Source organism: Colletotrichum chrysophilum (genome assembly GCF_026319265.1).
Source record: "Colletotrichum chrysophilum strain AFK26 chromosome Unknown scaffold_3, whole genome shotgun sequence".
Classification (NCBI taxonomy): domain Eukaryota; kingdom Fungi; phylum Ascomycota; class Sordariomycetes; order Glomerellales; family Glomerellaceae; genus Colletotrichum; species Colletotrichum chrysophilum.
Genome location: NW_026517290.1, coordinates 140812 through 156778, shown reverse-complemented (window position 1 = coordinate 156778; position 15967 = coordinate 140812). Strand labels below are relative to the sequence as shown.

General features: G+C 56.0%; 2 protein-coding genes across 2 annotated transcripts; both read left to right on the top strand.

Moving 5' to 3' along the window:
- Positions 1 to 4847: 4847 nt before the first annotated feature.
- Positions 4848 to 6986, top strand: COL26b_000710 (uncharacterized protein; the record flags this gene model as incomplete). Its single annotated transcript, XM_053173675.1, has 4 exons — positions 4848 to 5509; positions 5623 to 5750; positions 5917 to 6034; positions 6734 to 6986. The coding sequence occupies 4 exons, from the start codon at positions 4848 to 4850 to the stop codon at positions 6984 to 6986; spliced, it is 1161 nt and encodes a 386-aa protein (XP_053042232.1).
- Positions 6987 to 15133: 8147 nt separating this feature from the next.
- Positions 15134 to 15938, top strand: COL26b_000709 (uncharacterized protein; the record flags this gene model as incomplete). Its single annotated transcript, XM_053173674.1, has 2 exons — positions 15134 to 15164; positions 15574 to 15938. The coding sequence occupies 2 exons, from the start codon at positions 15134 to 15136 to the stop codon at positions 15936 to 15938; spliced, it is 396 nt and encodes a 131-aa protein (XP_053042231.1).
- Between the last annotated feature and the right edge of the window lie 29 nt (positions 15939 to 15967).

Genomic DNA, 15967 nt, shown 5'->3' with positions numbered 1-15967 from the left:
CTGCGAACCTCATGCTAAGCAGCTAAGGTGAATCAGTTCCATGGCCAAACCCGACCTGCGCCGTGTGGGGGGCGGCAATGGGACAGCGAATCGTCCGGCAGCGATGCGAGCGAGAGTCATTTTTGAGTCTGCTATTGGTGCATCTCCGGTACCAGCAAGGGGTCGCTCAGGCACAGTCGCGTCTCCCCGCCATGCCCCGGGCTTTCGTGGACGGGAAAAGAAACCGGCTGCAAGCCATCCCCTGAATCTCGAATGTGCGGTGTGAGATTTTCTGTTTGATTGAAAACGCCTGGACTGCAGCATCAGCCAATGACCTGCCATATTCCCGAGTGAATATCGGCCGTTGGCGGGATTCGTCCGAGGGCTCTGTCGGCCTAACGTCTTCCTTGCATTACGTGATGCAAGTAATGCCTCTGGAGAGACAGGAGGCTAGGCGCTGTCAGATGCCAGAAGGCATTGGCGACGCATTGGGGCGATCGAGAATTTGATCGGTTCGTTGTAATCCAGCCATGGTTCTGGACTTGCCTTGTGGCAGGCTGCGAACAACTCAATTCGGCGAGACGATCTCGATGCATCTTGGAATGCGGGCGTGAGGCACTGATACCAAGCGGTTGTCGGGAGCGTCCACTAGTCCGACAAACGCGGGGCAATCCTACATTATGCCAAACCCCTCTCGACATTAGGCATGGAGGGGTTGTCTCGACTGACCTCACCAGCCATGCAATATCTGGCGAGACCTAGCGATGAAAGGTGCCCATCGCCGGCCACAGGCACGGCCGATGGTGGGTAGGTCGGTCTCACCGTCCGAGCACCAGCCGGCGTCGAAATCCACGGAACCGTCCGCCCTTAGTGGGACGCTCGGAGCATGAGAAGTCTTGACCGCTTGTTCCGCGTTGAGTAGTGGTGCCCGGAGCTGAGAGCGAGGAAAAAGTTTCCTCAACGTCAGGCCTCTCTCCCATCGTCGCCCAATTCTGGGAGGAGGGGTTGGAGGGGTCGTACGAGGGGCAATTCAAGGCAAGCAAACCGGATTAAACTTTTCATTGTATCGGATTGTCCAGCTGAAGAATGGGTTCTTTGAATAGCGCTCGCTTTTCCAAAACAATCCAGGAATGGATTTTCTGGGGCCTCTTCATATGCAACCTTGATAACGATGTGTTGGCTCCAGTCGCATCCCGGGCAGGCAGAGTTGACCGCCCAGGGAGGGGGGTACATGGCCAACGCATGCATTTGGGGGCGTTTCGCAAGTCACGCCACGAGGCTGCGTCCTCTGCGTTTTTCTTTCGCGATGCTTTCCCCATAGGACTCGTGGTTCGAAGAAGTTCTTCGCGCCCATGTGGATTGATGATTCACGTTGATGGGAATCTTCAATCGGGGCGTCGTCGTTCCCCATCATTGGAATCGTTTCCGGTTGGTAGGTTGAAGGAGACACTGGAGAGAGAATAAAAGTGTGTTGGTCCGCTGGGTCCGGAGCGGTCACGATTGCATCATGAGCTGTGCTGGTGGGTTGACGATTTGTTTGGATGGGGCCGCGGGCCGCGCGCAGGTGTCATTGCTGTTTCATGAGGGTTAGTCTTGTGTGCAGCGCGAGCTCCACGCGGGACGAAGTGCGTGTTCCTGGCGATGGCCGGTGCGCTGGCTGTGGGTTATGGGACTTTGGGTCTCTTTTTTTGTCGGTTTGATGAAGGTTATTCCCTCGTGGTCGACAGCCTTACGGGCGTGTGGTGGTTCATGCCCGACGGAAGGTTTTGTGAGTCATATGGAGAGGGAAGCAGTTCGGGGTTCTGGGTGCTGGAGTTCGTGTGAGAGGATGGGGATGTTCCTTGTGAGATGTGAGGGACGTGAGAGAGGTGTGTGCTTGTTAGTTGTGAGTGAATGAGGTGAGTTGATGCCTTTTTTTTTTGGCTTTTGTGAGGTCTCGTTGCCTTGGAGTGGAAGTCAAGATTTTGAGAGTTCGGCTCATGTGCGGTTGTCATCTCGCATGGCTTCGATGAGATGAACGCAGTGTAGGTGAGGGATCGGATGACGGGTGAGGTGTGTGAACTTTACCTTGAGCATGGCAAGATGTTGCGTGATTGCGGTTGTCACGAACGTACTCAAGTCGGGTCGATGGTAGATTTCAGAGTTGGGTTTCTGGGTGTCAGTGATGATCGTCGATGTCCTCTTTGGCCTGCGAAATCTGCTGGTTTTGGTTTGCAGCCGTTGTCTCAGAGCCCGCCGTCGTCTCAAAATACCGTCTCTGTTGCTAGAAGAGACGTTCTTGGGGGTGTATGCAACGGTCCCCCATCACACCGTTGGCATAATCTGCTGGTCTACTCATCATTTCCTTCGATATGGATAGCGGTGCAAAAATGCTTTTTCCCTTCTCAGGGCAGAAGCGTTCTCTGTGAAGCACAATGGACCTCTTGGGGCGGACTTGTCTGCCACTCGGACGCTTGTGGAGCTCATTCTCTTCTGGATCATAGGGTTATGCGCACTCTCCAGCAGAAACACTTCATACCTGGATCGAGAGCTTTATACATCTTGTCAGTGGCAGTGTAGCGCATTCGATACCTATTGAGTTTCTTGCACAAGGTTCAACCGCCGCGGATGTAGAATCGGGGTGGAACCGAAAGGCTCAACACGACCGGGGCAAGCTTTGGGATCATTGTGGGAAATTCGGACCAAGGTGAGGAGTAGTTTGCTTGCGTCTTGGCTCATGGACCGCTTCACTCAATCATTTACAACACGAAGGTCCCCATCTTATAACCACAAATGGAGCCTCGAGTTGGTAGTGTCTCTCGGAAGGTCTGCTTCGAGACTCTTGGCATGGACTCTGGGTCAGTGCTATCTCGCGGTTGGGAGTCTGGTGATGGCCGACAAAGTGCTGCGATTGCACTTTGAATACCTTGGTTAGGAACGTTACGAATCATTGTTCAATTGTGAAAAGCACTTAAGCTGCTTTCTGGAATAGATGGCCCTTCTGCCTGCGTGTCTGCCTCGGCTTTCCTGTCCGTACTACCCATCTCACATGCTCCGTTTGCCTGGACCCTCAACAATCACCAACATAACCAGAAGCTCCGAGGGCTCTTCCAGAGAAAGAGTTTTTGACCGGAGAGATACAAACGCACGTTACTTTCCTCGTTCCCAAAAACTTTGGCTATCCGGGCAGTGTCCATACACAGGTGTGCAGCTCGCGTGTCTTGCTGAGAGCCCCTTCTTTCCCCCTTGTGCTAAAGCGACTACGTCTCGCTGTCGTCGTCGTCTTTTCGTCTTTAGTCACCTGGATCATCGTCCATCGTCGCTATTGTCATCGCATCCCTATCATCGAGGCCCTACGCGCGCCCGATCGAGGTATTGAGTGCGCTGCGATTGAAGCCACAGGTAACACTGCCCAACTAGCAAAAATATTCTCAAATACTGTATTCGACACATTCTTGGTCAACTGGGAACATGTCATGGCTGAAGGAGGCCTCTGTAAGCATGCTTTGAAACCGAGTCACTTTCCCATGCGGTATTAAGCTTTCAAATGATTTTAGACGATAGACTCGTGAGTTTTGGACTCGATTACAGAAGACCGTGGCAGTCGCCGTACAAGGACGGACGGAATTCGAACAGGGAGCAAAGCTGGCGGTCTGCACCTTCGATGAAGATGTCTACAGGCTTGAGCGTTATCCCCCGTAGACCCTTCGTAGGTAAACATAGATACAATTAAAACTTTTGAGGAGATTCTATTCTGCACGAGGCGGTAGGGCGTACGCCTTGAGCCCGCCTAGGACTACCTCGTCCCGCCACTGCGGCGGTCGACGGTGCACGGCGAACACGGTGATGTTGAATCTCATTACGACCATGGAATACCCTCTGAAATTTCAAGAATCTTACTTTAGATAGATAATCAGCTGGCGTTCCTCGTTATTTATTTAAAGAATAAAGCCTTCTTGGTGATACCGCGAAGACTTGGCATCTGGGGCTTTGCTTCTCAAGCCGTGTAATCAATTCGATGGTGGTTTGGCTGACTTTGATGAGCCGGAAGACACGCGCAGTTCAACACTCTAATTCATGTGTGTTGTTTGAAGGCGTGTCGCCACGATTTGCAACAGCTGTCTGTAGAAACTGACTATATATACTAGGTGAATTTCACGAACGGGGGAGAACTGACGCCTCAAAGAACCCAACTCCATGGGCTGGCTGGGACATCAAAAATCTCAATAATTGACAAGAAGCATGGATTAAGCAGCTACCGACTTGAGATTTCCAAGCCCAGACCGATTCCACGAGTGCCTGGTGAACCCCACTCCGTCTGCCGCTTCCACGGCGCTCTCGGAAGCGTTCTTTTCGAAATGGCAATTATTTTCACTCAAGACCTATTTGCATCTTGAAACAGTCATTTGAGCACCAAATCTAAAAGGAGAACGGTATTTGCACGTTCAGACGTTCACACGAACCTACAACCTCGTTGTAAACATCGTGAGATGACGTCTTGGTGGTGACAGAAGCTCAGGCCGCTGCGGTAGTGGACGACAGGGGTCTAGCTCCCAGACCAAGCAGCCAATCAGACCGGACAAGACCCACTTAATCGAACTTCCTTTCACAAGCACCAGCAGCGGCAGCAGCGAGTGAGTGCGAGAGAGGGGCATAACCAAACCGCCCTCTCATCGCCCGTCAAGCTGCCTCACGATCCAACAACCAGACGGCGATATACGACACTACGAAATCCCCGCCGACGATGGCCACAGCATTTACGTCCTAATTTTATACAAAAAGCCTCACAAAACCACACCCCCCGCATCCTCTTCCAGAGTGAGATGAGACCCCGCATCAAACCTCTCAAACGCCGTCCCAAAGTCACCTTCAAGCGCGCAGCAGCAGACATGGCTGCCGCATCCCAACCCCAGGACCGCCCGGAGAGCGACGTGGACGAGGAATTCATCGACTACGAAAGCGAGCCCGAACCCTCGCCCACCAGCCAGCACAACCCCGCCGTCCCAGCGCTCTTCACCACGCCGCCGCCCGTCCGCGACGCCCTCCCAACCGCCACCTCCAAGCTCCAAGACGACACCCTCCGCCAGTGCCTGCCCTTCCTCGCCGCCGACCCGGGCAGCACCGCCGCCAACCCCGCGCGCAACGCGCACGGCGTGCCCGCCCTGCTGCGCGACAACCACGTCAAGTTCCTCGAGAAGCAGCTCGGCCGCTTCCCGGCGCCCTACGTCGCCGCCGACGCCAGCCGGCCGTGGTTCCTGTACTGGTCGCTCAACGCGCTCGCGCTGCTGGGCTACGACACGGCCGTCTACCGCGACGACCTGATCGCCACGGTGCGCACGATGCAGAACCTGCCCGGGGGCGGCTTCGGCGGCGGCCACGGGCAGAACTCGCACCTCGCGACGACGTATGCCGTCGTCCTCGCGCTGGCGATAGTCGGCGGCGAGGACGCGTACGAGGTTATCGACAGGAGGGCGATGTGGCGGTGGATCTGCTCGTTGAAGCAGCGGGATGGGGGCATTCAGATGACGTTGGGCGGCGAGGTGGACGTGAGGTGAGTTTCTGCTTTGCTTTCTCTTGATGGCGGACTATTCAAGCTTCTCTCTACTTTTGGGGTTAAGTCCCTTGTCACACCTGCTTTTTCTGACCACGCAAGGAGCCGTTCAGGGGAGCATACTGCGCCGCCGTCATAGTGACCCTCCTCAACCTCCCGCTCGAGCTCTCTACCGACTCGCCGGCCTGGACGCCTGAGCGGCCCACGCTCTTCACCGGATTGGCGGATTATGTACGCAGATGTAAGTCATACCTTAGCCCGGTTGCCTCGTTTTCTTATGTGCGTGTGTGTATGTGTATGAGTCTTGTTTGCTATGCTTTGCTTTGCCTGCCTGCCTGCAGCAGCCGCAGCAGTAGGACGCTGCTTTCTATCGCTCCATCGCTCACACCACCACCACTACTCTCAAGGCCAGACGTTCGAGGGAGGCATATCGGGAAAGCCGGATGGTGAAGCACACGGGGCCTACGCCTTTTGCGCGCTGGGCTGCCTCTCGATTCTCGATACTCCGCATCGCATCATTCCAAAGTACGTATCAATCCCCCAACCTCTCCTGTCCCTCTTCCTCCTCGTTCTCCGGCGCCCGCATAGACGCGGCCAGATGTCCGGATCTTTGCATCCCCTCCGGTCCACTGAGAAAGTGACATGGAAGCGGACGGGAAGGAAAGACAAAAAGACCGCTCACCTTGCATGAGACTTTCAAAAGTAATAATGAGAAACTGACCTTTTTGGTGTGTGCCTGGCCTGCCTGCCCCGGTAAAGGGGAGGGGGGCACACGCACGCACATTTCTGCTTGCGAAATAGATACCTTGACGTGCCACGACTCATCTCTTGGCTCTCGTCACGGCAGTATGCCCCGGAGGGTGGCTTCAGTGGGCGCACGAACAAGCTAGTTGATGGCTGCTATAGCCACTGGGTCGGTGGGTGCTGGCCGCTGATCGACGCCGTGCTGAAGGGCGCGAGTGAGCTCGAGGAGGAAGAGACAGCGGCTGCGGATCAGCAGCAGAAGCAGCAGCAATCGCGGACCACCCCCGCGGAAGGCAGTCTGTACAGTCGTGAAGGGCTGATCCGATACATCCTATGCTGCGGGCAGGACTGTAGCAAACGTGGCGGTCTTCGTGACAAGCCGAGCAAGTAGGCGACATCTCCCTCCCCCCCCTTTTTTTTCCCTCATCCGAACCATAGTCGTTTGCCGCCATTTGATTGCTGACGATGAAATGTGGCCAGGCCGTCGGACGCATATCACACCTGCTATGTGCTATCTGGACTGAGCTCGGCCCAGCATCGGTGGGACCTCACATACGTCAATGAAGACGAGACGATTCTGCCAGAGCCCAAGTGGGTGGTGTCGCCTTGCGCCGAGGGAGCACAGATTTTCGACGAGGAGGACCGCGTCGGGACGATCCACCCCGTCTACACCATTCCTCAGGAGAGCGTCGACGACATGAAGGCGTATTTTGCGGCAAGGCAGGGATTCTAGAGGGGGGGAAGGAGTTCGGACGCAGCAGGCGCCACCAGGCCGCCGGAGAGGCGACCGCCCTCCCCCTTCTGTATTATAAGTCAGGAGAATGCGTCGGAGCTTCTTTGTGTCACGTGGGTTGTCAGAGATGAATAGGGGTTCGGTTCCGTGGGCGGAGGTCCTCCGTTGGAATTAGACTCCGTTGAAACGCGACGCGCCTACCGACGGCGGATCATTAAAAGGGGTGGGAATTGCGGAACGAACACGACGGGCCTGCAGCTTCGAAGGCCCGGCGTAAGAGATCTTGAACAGGGATCGTGCGCGGAGGGTTTGGACAACTCATCACGGCAATATAACGGCGCAGGCCACTCTGCGCGGGTTGTACATGTTGAGTTCCAGACTGGGTCTCCGAAAGGGTCGAGGTGCATGGCAAATCCGTGCGCCATCTGCAGCACGCGAATCGACATATGATGGCACGGGAAAGGAAGAGTCTGTTAATGGCAGGTAATACAACGCAAGCGACGATTTGTGGCCCTCCGAGGATGTTCTGCCAGATTCATTAGTAGGCACGTACTGTCAATGGGATGCCCACCTTTCCTCCCGTCCCGCATTCAACATTCAGCATCGCGATGGAAGAGGCTGTCTCCTCGGCGCCACTGCGTGGTGGCGGCAAATGCACATCATCCCCAGGCCGGGCCAATCTGGCGTTGCGAGTTCCTGCAACACGCCACTCTGATGCCTTGCCGTGCGGTTCTTGTGCGTGGCCGCCTACGCCTGTAGTAGCTGACGGTTTGAGAACGACGTGGATGATTGTCTTGGGGGGCGGCTGGCAAATCTGAGACACGAGGCAGACCAGCCCAGCCAGCCCTGGGACTCGGACAATACTCCCAGGTAACCAGAGCGGCAGGCTGAAGAGAGACATTTTCTGCGCGCATGGTGGATGATCCCGGTAGACTGACCTAACCCATGGCGTCCACGCAAGGCTCGATTGGCGCATCTCGCTTTACAGCAACTGTGCAGGGCCTAGGCGCAGATGTCTTTGCTGTCATACATGAACAAGATGCAGGTGGCCCCTCTTTTTTCTTATTCTCTCTGTGGCTCCGATATCAAAAGACCCGGATGCCGTGTTGTGGCCGCAAAGCATGGCCGCTTTGTGTCTCAAGGAGACATAATATTTCCCACTTATCGTTGGGGAGGAAGTACGCGTTGTCGGCTGATACATGTCGACGAAGCGACGTTAGATTGGGTCCCGACCGGGCGGACGTCGACGGCCAGCAGCATGACGCTAGACGTTCGCTGCTCTCTCTCTCTCTCTCTCTCTCTCTCACGGGCGTTGCGTGAAGGGGAAGACTGGTTCCATGCTGGACCAGACGATGGCGTGGCCATGGCTGCTGCGAGCAGAACGATAGAACGGCGGTCTGGTCTGCAGTGCAACGTACCAACGCGGGGTCCAGTCAGAGGAGCCAATCTCTCATTCTGTGCATCGCGTCTGGAGAAGCGTCCTCTCTCGCGACCGTCGAGGGTCCAATGGCAGATATCGAAGGAGCATGTTTGGAGCGGATGACGTTGAAAGAAGGCTAAGCATGTTTGTTTCTTTCTAGCGGGGTGTGGCAGAAGGTTGGCTCGGACAGGTCCCTGATGTCTCGCCCCTCACACCTCTTATCGCCAACATTGGAACCCTAGGAGGGAAGCTCTGCGGAGGGAGGGGGGTGTCGGGGCAGGTAGGGTGTAGACGGTACACAAGAAGGGACAGCAGCGCAATCATGGGCTTGTATTCCCGAGCCACCGGATCCCGCAGGCGGTGGTGACAACAACCCGACGGTGGGTATTGGAGTCGAACGAGATGGAGACTGTGCAACGGGCGTCGAGGGACAGAGGAACGGTGAGGCCCATGATGGGGAGTCACGAGCTCTGGTGAGGCCTCAATGGGCCGTGGAGGGCCGGGGGATGATACGAGAGAGGACGAGAGTTGCGGGGGCTCGAGGTAGCGCTGGCAGTGTTGGCAGGGCTGCGGAAGAAAAGAGGCGCAAAAGACAGATGTCTCGGGAGAGGTTCCGGAAGCCGTGAGGGTATGCCCCAGGTCCATGTTCCTTGTCGGTGGTCCGGTTTGGTGATGGACGGCCGTAGTCCGGATGGGTCGTTTGATCACCGGATCTTGGATGACTGGGGGTAGCCCGATGCTTGATGAGCAGTAGAGTTTGGATCTGGTGTTGCTCTGTTGCGGTAATTGACGGCAGACATTTGCGTTGACGCCTATTTGTCGAGGGCATGGCAATGTGTCACGGAAAAAGACAAGCTGATGTATGTAGCCGTGAAGGTCACGTCACTTTCAGCCACCGCTGGGGACTTTGCGCAGCAGCAGCAGCAGCAGCATGAGCAGGCAGGCGTCTGAAGGTAAGGCCCTACCTAGGGACGGCACTCCATCAGTGAGGTGTTAGGTTGGGTGTAGCTGTCTGCCTACATTGGGGCTGGGAAGCTGCGAGTGGGAGAGCTATGGATGAGGTCGGCGCCGATTTTGAGGGGTTGTGGGGACGGTGGGACGTCGGAGGGGCGGTCGATAGAGACGGAAGGGACCAGACAGGGTTCTGGAAGGTGCAATTGACGAATTAGAAGACAGGGCGGCGTCTACAGCGGCGCTAGTAAAGCTGTGATGGCAACCTGGAGCTCAGAGGGGGCAGCACCTGCGATGAGAGAAAAGATGGAAGTCGCACCTGCCAAAGCTGCCTCACCTCACCTCACCTCACCACATCAAGCAGGCGCCATGTCTCGTGGGTTCCTGGTATCGAAGAGACACGAAGACTTGGAGCCGCTGGCACCTTCTCTTCAAAGTTCAATATTGTCCTCCACTCTTTGACTCTGATTAAGGTAGATCTTTGGCAGGAGGGCACGGGCGATTCGCTTCACGTTCCTTACCTTACCTGCCACCGTACTTTGGCGCCCCTCCTTAAGGTAAGCACGACCTTCAAATGATGCACCTGCACCGCAGCTGCCGCCTGTCAAGGCCACTGCCTCGGCGCCTCCCCGACCTCTTCTTGCCTCAACGGAATATTGAACTCAACTCCATCCGGACAATGAGGAAGAGTTCGTCCGCGGCAATCGCAGATTCACGTCAAAAGTACTGGTACAAGCACGTCGGCAAAGCGTAGGCGCCTCAGGTATGGTTACCTTACCTACATTGCCTACCTGCGCTTTCAATGTGCAGAACAGGGTACGTTCCCGGGGAGGGTATGATGAGGTCAACGGTCAGACAAGGTAAGGGTCGTCGTTTTATGAGAAAAGTACCGTACCTGGCTTGCCATTCGCAATCACGAATCTCACTGGAAGGGAGAGCGAGAGAAAGAGAGAAAGAGCGATATGGCTGGCAAGCTGGGTAGCATCTCGAGGCATGGAACAAACTGGACGTCCACCTCTGGCGGCACTGCCAACTCATCATTGCATGGCCTGCATCGCTAACGCTCTGGCCCTGCGCTTCTTTGCCTAGTTCTGCCTTCGCGCGCGCACCAGTTGCAGCGCTGCATCTGCCTGCTGTCGCTAATGCTGCAGCACCACCACCACCGTCCACGACTCCTCTTCCTCAGTAAGGTACTTCTTTCCTTGGTACGAACACTCCTCCGGTAGAAGTACCTCTCCATATCGCTTTCTTGCCAGGGGTACATTTCGACTCTCCACTCCTCCCCACGCTCTTCTTCTCCTCCTCACTCACCAACAACACTGAACCACAACCACAACCACCACCACCATCGCGCCCACAGGCCCTCACCATGGCCACGGTTTTTCCCCCTCCACACCTCACCTTGACCTCTCGGCTTGTCCCTCTCCCTCGTCCATTCAGAACGTCGCCTCCATTCGCCAACGCGATCCTCATTTCTGATCTCCCACACCTTTCGGTCCTGTCGCCGCCACGACCCCCTTTGGGCCATCCAACGGTCTGCCTTCGCGTGGCTTTTGGCTTCTTCTCTCGGCCCATCTGCGCCCTTCCCTCCGCACCCATTCCGCCCATCGTCGGATGCACATCTACCTGCTACTCTGGCCTCACCTACCCACACCGCAGAGTCCATGAAGGCCTCTCTGGCGTGCCCTGCACCGCCCTGCCCTGGCAATCTGCGGCATCCGCAGTAAACAACAGACTGACGGGGGGAAATAATGGAGAGATGCAGATGCGTCTTGCAGATGGACAACTGCCTATTGCAACGATAACGCCGCGCCCCCCTCGCCCTTCCAGGTTCTTCTGGCCATACCATGCTGCTCATCCCACCTTAAGGGCCAAGTCCAGCCAGAAAGAAGCTCGCTGTCTGTTTCCCCATGTCAATGGATCTCGCCCCCGTCGAACCCACTTCCAGTAGTCTTCTCTCGGCGCTGGCAACTGTTCATGCACGTCGTCCACCTCCCTCGTCTCTCACAGCGACAAGAGATGAGAGATGACCTCTTCACCGACCTTGCAATCTCGCCCGCGCGTCCGCTCTGCCGCCCGCCGGGGATGGGGCTACGCTCTCAGCGTTGGTTGGTCACCGCACGCCTGCCCTGAGTCCTTCATGTGCCGTTGAATTCAGTTCCCAAAAAGAACGACGCCAGTCCCGATACTCCAGTCCGCCAGCGCCAGCACCGGCGTTAAACGGCACCGGCAGCACCAAAACCACAAGAAATCATCTTCAATCAGCGTCTCGCCGCCGACCGCTCCGCTCGTTCGCGTACACATCACTCGGAGTTGAAATGGCCTATTTTAGTCGGCACCCATGCTGACGCCCCGAGCCAACGAACGGCCGGCCGGGCAACAAGCGCTGATTCGCTGCTCCGGCCTGGTTCCATCACCGCAAGGAACAGCTGGACGGTGTACGGAGTACCGGTGTACATCACTCTACGGGGAATTTTCTCCATTTCCTCGGCCGCTGATTCGTCCAGCGCACGCAGGGCAATTGTCATTTTTGCCATCTCTGACTGGGCACAGCAGCTACACTACGACACGAGACTGGCCAACAGGCCGTTTTGACTTTGATGATGCCGTGCGAATCGCCCGCCATCGCTGCACATCATTGGGAGCCACCGGCTGATCCCAAACGTGGCCCCGGCGCCTGGCCTTGTTCTTGCCCTGTCCCAGCTAGCATCATCGCATAGCATGGCCGGACCTTTGCCTGACATGGCACAGACACAGACGGACGAACCTGGGTTGTTCTGTGGCTGCCGCTTCTTCGGCTTCTTTTTCCTTCGTCCTTCTGTCATGGTCTCACAATGTCACCTTCCAACTTGCCGGCGTTGTCCTTCCAATCCCCGACCTCGCGTCTCGCAGCACAAGCGAGCAAGCGACAAGCGGGCCAGGGAACGCACAAGGGACAAGCCAAAGCCACAGGGGGAGCAAGCACTCGATCTCGACGTTGTTGGCGGGGGTCTTTTTTTTGTTTTTTTTTTGTCCCTCTCGACTCCGAGTCCGGTTCCATTTGCCCCCGCAGTAACGGTCGTAGACCGCAGTCAGTACATGCACGCAAGCCCAGCAGCCAATGTACATGGCCTCATCCGTACATACATGACGATACTGGCACTCTCTAGAATGCGAGACGATGCTCGGCCCGTGACAAGGAGACGAGCAATTGGCGGTGGGAGGCATGAGCAGCACCAACGACAACGACAGAGCAACAACACCAACGGCAAAAAAGACGCACTTCTGACATGCTGCTAACGAATTGTCCACACACATGCTACGACTGCTAACCGGCCCTTTGCGCGCTGATTGATTGCAGATGCATTAGTCGCCGCTAACACCACATAGTGATAACTCGGACGTTCGATTTCACATCGACAGGTCGTCCTTTGTTTCTTCCTCGCTCGTACCAGACAGGCATAGGGCCTCGCAACTCGAACCGGGCACATCCCTCCACGGAAGCACCAGAGAATCAAATAAGCATGCTCTGGCGTTTTGACTCGCCGTCAGCCCGGAACGATTCCATCAGTGACCAAGGAAACCTGGCCGAGGGACCAGCGTATGCCTTGTCCAGAGTTACTTGGCGCGTATACGGACATATGGCTGAGGGTTTGTCTCCGAGAGCTGCGCGCCGCGGTTACGATTGCATTCATCCATCGAGGCCAGACCGGCGCGCCAGATTGGGTCCTGACTCTCTGAATGGTTCCATTTCGCCACCGGCTTTGCATATTCGCAGCCCTCGTCATTCTCTTACTTTTTTTTTTCCCTTCCTCTGCAGGCTCGTTCGTCTCGAATTTGCCCTCTTGGACTGCTGTAGCCCTAGAGGAGCTAAAGCAGCCCAACCTGCGACCGAGCGGGCCACATGGTCGGAGGGACTTCGTCCAAAGTTTCGGCCATGTATGTTTGCATGTATCCGTACATGCTTCGAGAGGCGCGCGCCTTTGCTTGTGACGATGATGTCGTGGGCGACAGACTGGATCCAAAACAGAACGAAGTCTAAGTCGGCGGCATCACCGGCGGTAGGGTAACCCATATTGGCTTTACTCGACTAGACCATCAAACGCCACGAGCATTCAGAAGCCAGCAAACCTGCAATGGTATTGTGGTTTCCGAGGCCTCTATCCGCTCACGGCCAACCCCCGTGCTGGACGATGTTATCGAGATACCTTTGGAACGTCTACCAGAAAGCGACTGCCACAATACATGGGGAGTAGAGCTCTCAGCCAGAGGCAGATCTTCGCCTGGGCTGCCCTGGAGGCCCTGGCCCTGGCCCTGCTCCTGGCCATGACCCAGCGATGATGCTGGTACCCCCCTCTCTCCTCCCGGTCCCCTCCTCCCCAATGTGTCGCGGTGGGGTGGCCTAGTCTCCAGCGGTTTTTATCAACTGGCAACGAGACGAGCCAACGCAGCAAAGCATGGGTCACACTCTTTCGAGAGCCGCATCGCCGCTTGCATCTCGAACCAAAAATTCAAAGAACCATCCCATTGTTCCATTTCTCGTCGAGCCCGTTTTTTTTCGAGAACTTTCATACCTTGCCCAGTCGGCGCTTGTCTTTCCAGTTTCTCCAGTAGACGGAGCAAGCAGAAGCAAAGCAAAGCAAAGCAACAGCAAGTGCATCAACCAGCAGGTCGTTCGTTTCCACGTCCCTGGTCTACTCTCCTCTTGTTTCCCTCCGAGTCTTGTCCCCTCTTCTACTAGTCTCTCCTCTCTCTCTCTCTCTCTCTCTCTCTCTCTCTCTCTCTCTCTCTCTCTCTCCGTACCGGTCCAAAGTACTGTCCCCCCTCCTCTCGCCTGTCCGGTCCCTCATTTCCTGCCGCAGCCGCTGCCGTTGCCGCCGCAGCTTGTTATTACCACACGCGCTGCAACTGCACACTACCTCCATACGATCGTTGTCAAGTCCCCATGTATGATCTAATGTACCTTTACATATGTTGTTGATGTTGGCCCTGGATTGGATTTGACCTATTGCTGGACCACCCCTCCACCCCCTCCCTGCCCCCGCACTAGCTCATCGTCGAAGCCAGAGAGAAGGTGTAAAAAAAAAAAAAAGGGCAACCCTTTTTTTTCTGCAATAAAGCACACATGTCTCTCCGTCCATGGCTCTGATGTTTTCCTGCAACCCAAGAGACGGAAGAAGCCCTGGATACGTAGCTTAACTCACAACACCTCCCACACCCACCTGCGTCCACACACACACACACACACACACACACAACGCACACACACACTTTCACCAGTACAACACATCAACCACCCCTTCCGCCGACTTTCTTCATCTTGTCCCCCCATACCTCATCAGGCTCAAATTCTCCCAGCTTGGAAAACCACGAAAACAGCTCAAGACTTGGTCCGGATCCCACCTCTTTTTCATTCTCTTTGAGCTACCATACATACTCGAACCCACCCCGGATTTCTGCCCTACGCCTTACATCACAACACCCCAGAGCGCTCTGGCGTGTGGTGCGTAGAAGTCCGCGTGCGAGACCCCCCGGCCGTCCTCGACCATAGACTTTTCGCTCGCCTCACCGTTGGGCTCGATTGCATCCCAAGGCCGCCTGGATCTTGGTCCTATTGTCCGGACAGCAGTTGCCTATTCTTCAGTTGCTTCACTTTCTTTTCCTTCTTCGGTCTGAGACAACATCGATCTCCCCCTGCGCCCGAATCCGTATCTCGGGGACCCTGCACGTCTAGGACCAAGAAAAAAAAGATTCGACCCGCCGCATACAATCCACCCATTGGGGACAAACGGTCAACATGGGAGGATTTTACATGCAGTACCTTGAGAGTAAGTGGTCAATTGACTTTTCCAGACACGTCGTTGAAACCCAATGCTTCCCTGAACCTCGTTCCCATCATCAATTGTCCGTACAAATGGGGCTGAGCCGTGATGAGCCCTGGTGAACTGGGTCAGATCGTGTGTGCCTACCCCTGCATCTTGGGAATGACATGCGTTTGTTCCCAGGGCCCTGACGTTGCCTGGCGAGTCGGGACGTGGCGTCGTGTCCGCGGGATCGACGTCAGCTTTATGTTGCGGCTCCCAGTGTACGAGTTGCAGTGTTCAAAGACGGGGAAAACAGAGAAATGAATCGGATTGGGCTGGAATGCAGCTCGCCTCACTTCACCGAGGGTGCTGATCTCTCAGCTGCGTCATGATCGAATACAGAGATTATCAAGGGCTAATCAATCCAATCTAGGTCTTTGCCGGCGCCGAGGATGGAGGGATCCTTCGTACGAGTGCTACCGTGATCCCAGTGGCTACACGTGCCTCGTTCTTGTCAACGGCCGTGAGTACCAGACGGACCTCGCCTACGAATCGGATTCGTTGGCGCAAGAAAACGCGGCCATGCGTGCCTTCATGGTGTGTCGTAACTTCTCCGTCAACGGCGGCATGCTTGCCCGCAACGGAATCGTCCAGGGGCTGCCCGCCACCGAGACCAGCGGCACCGCCCGCCGGTCCAAGAAGAGCAGTCGCCACACGTCTTCGAGTCACGGCTCCAGGGACAGCCACCGCCGATCTGGGCACCACTCCAGCAGTTCTTCCACGGCTTCGTTCGACTGAGTGGACAGCTTTGCTGCATGATGAGTTGG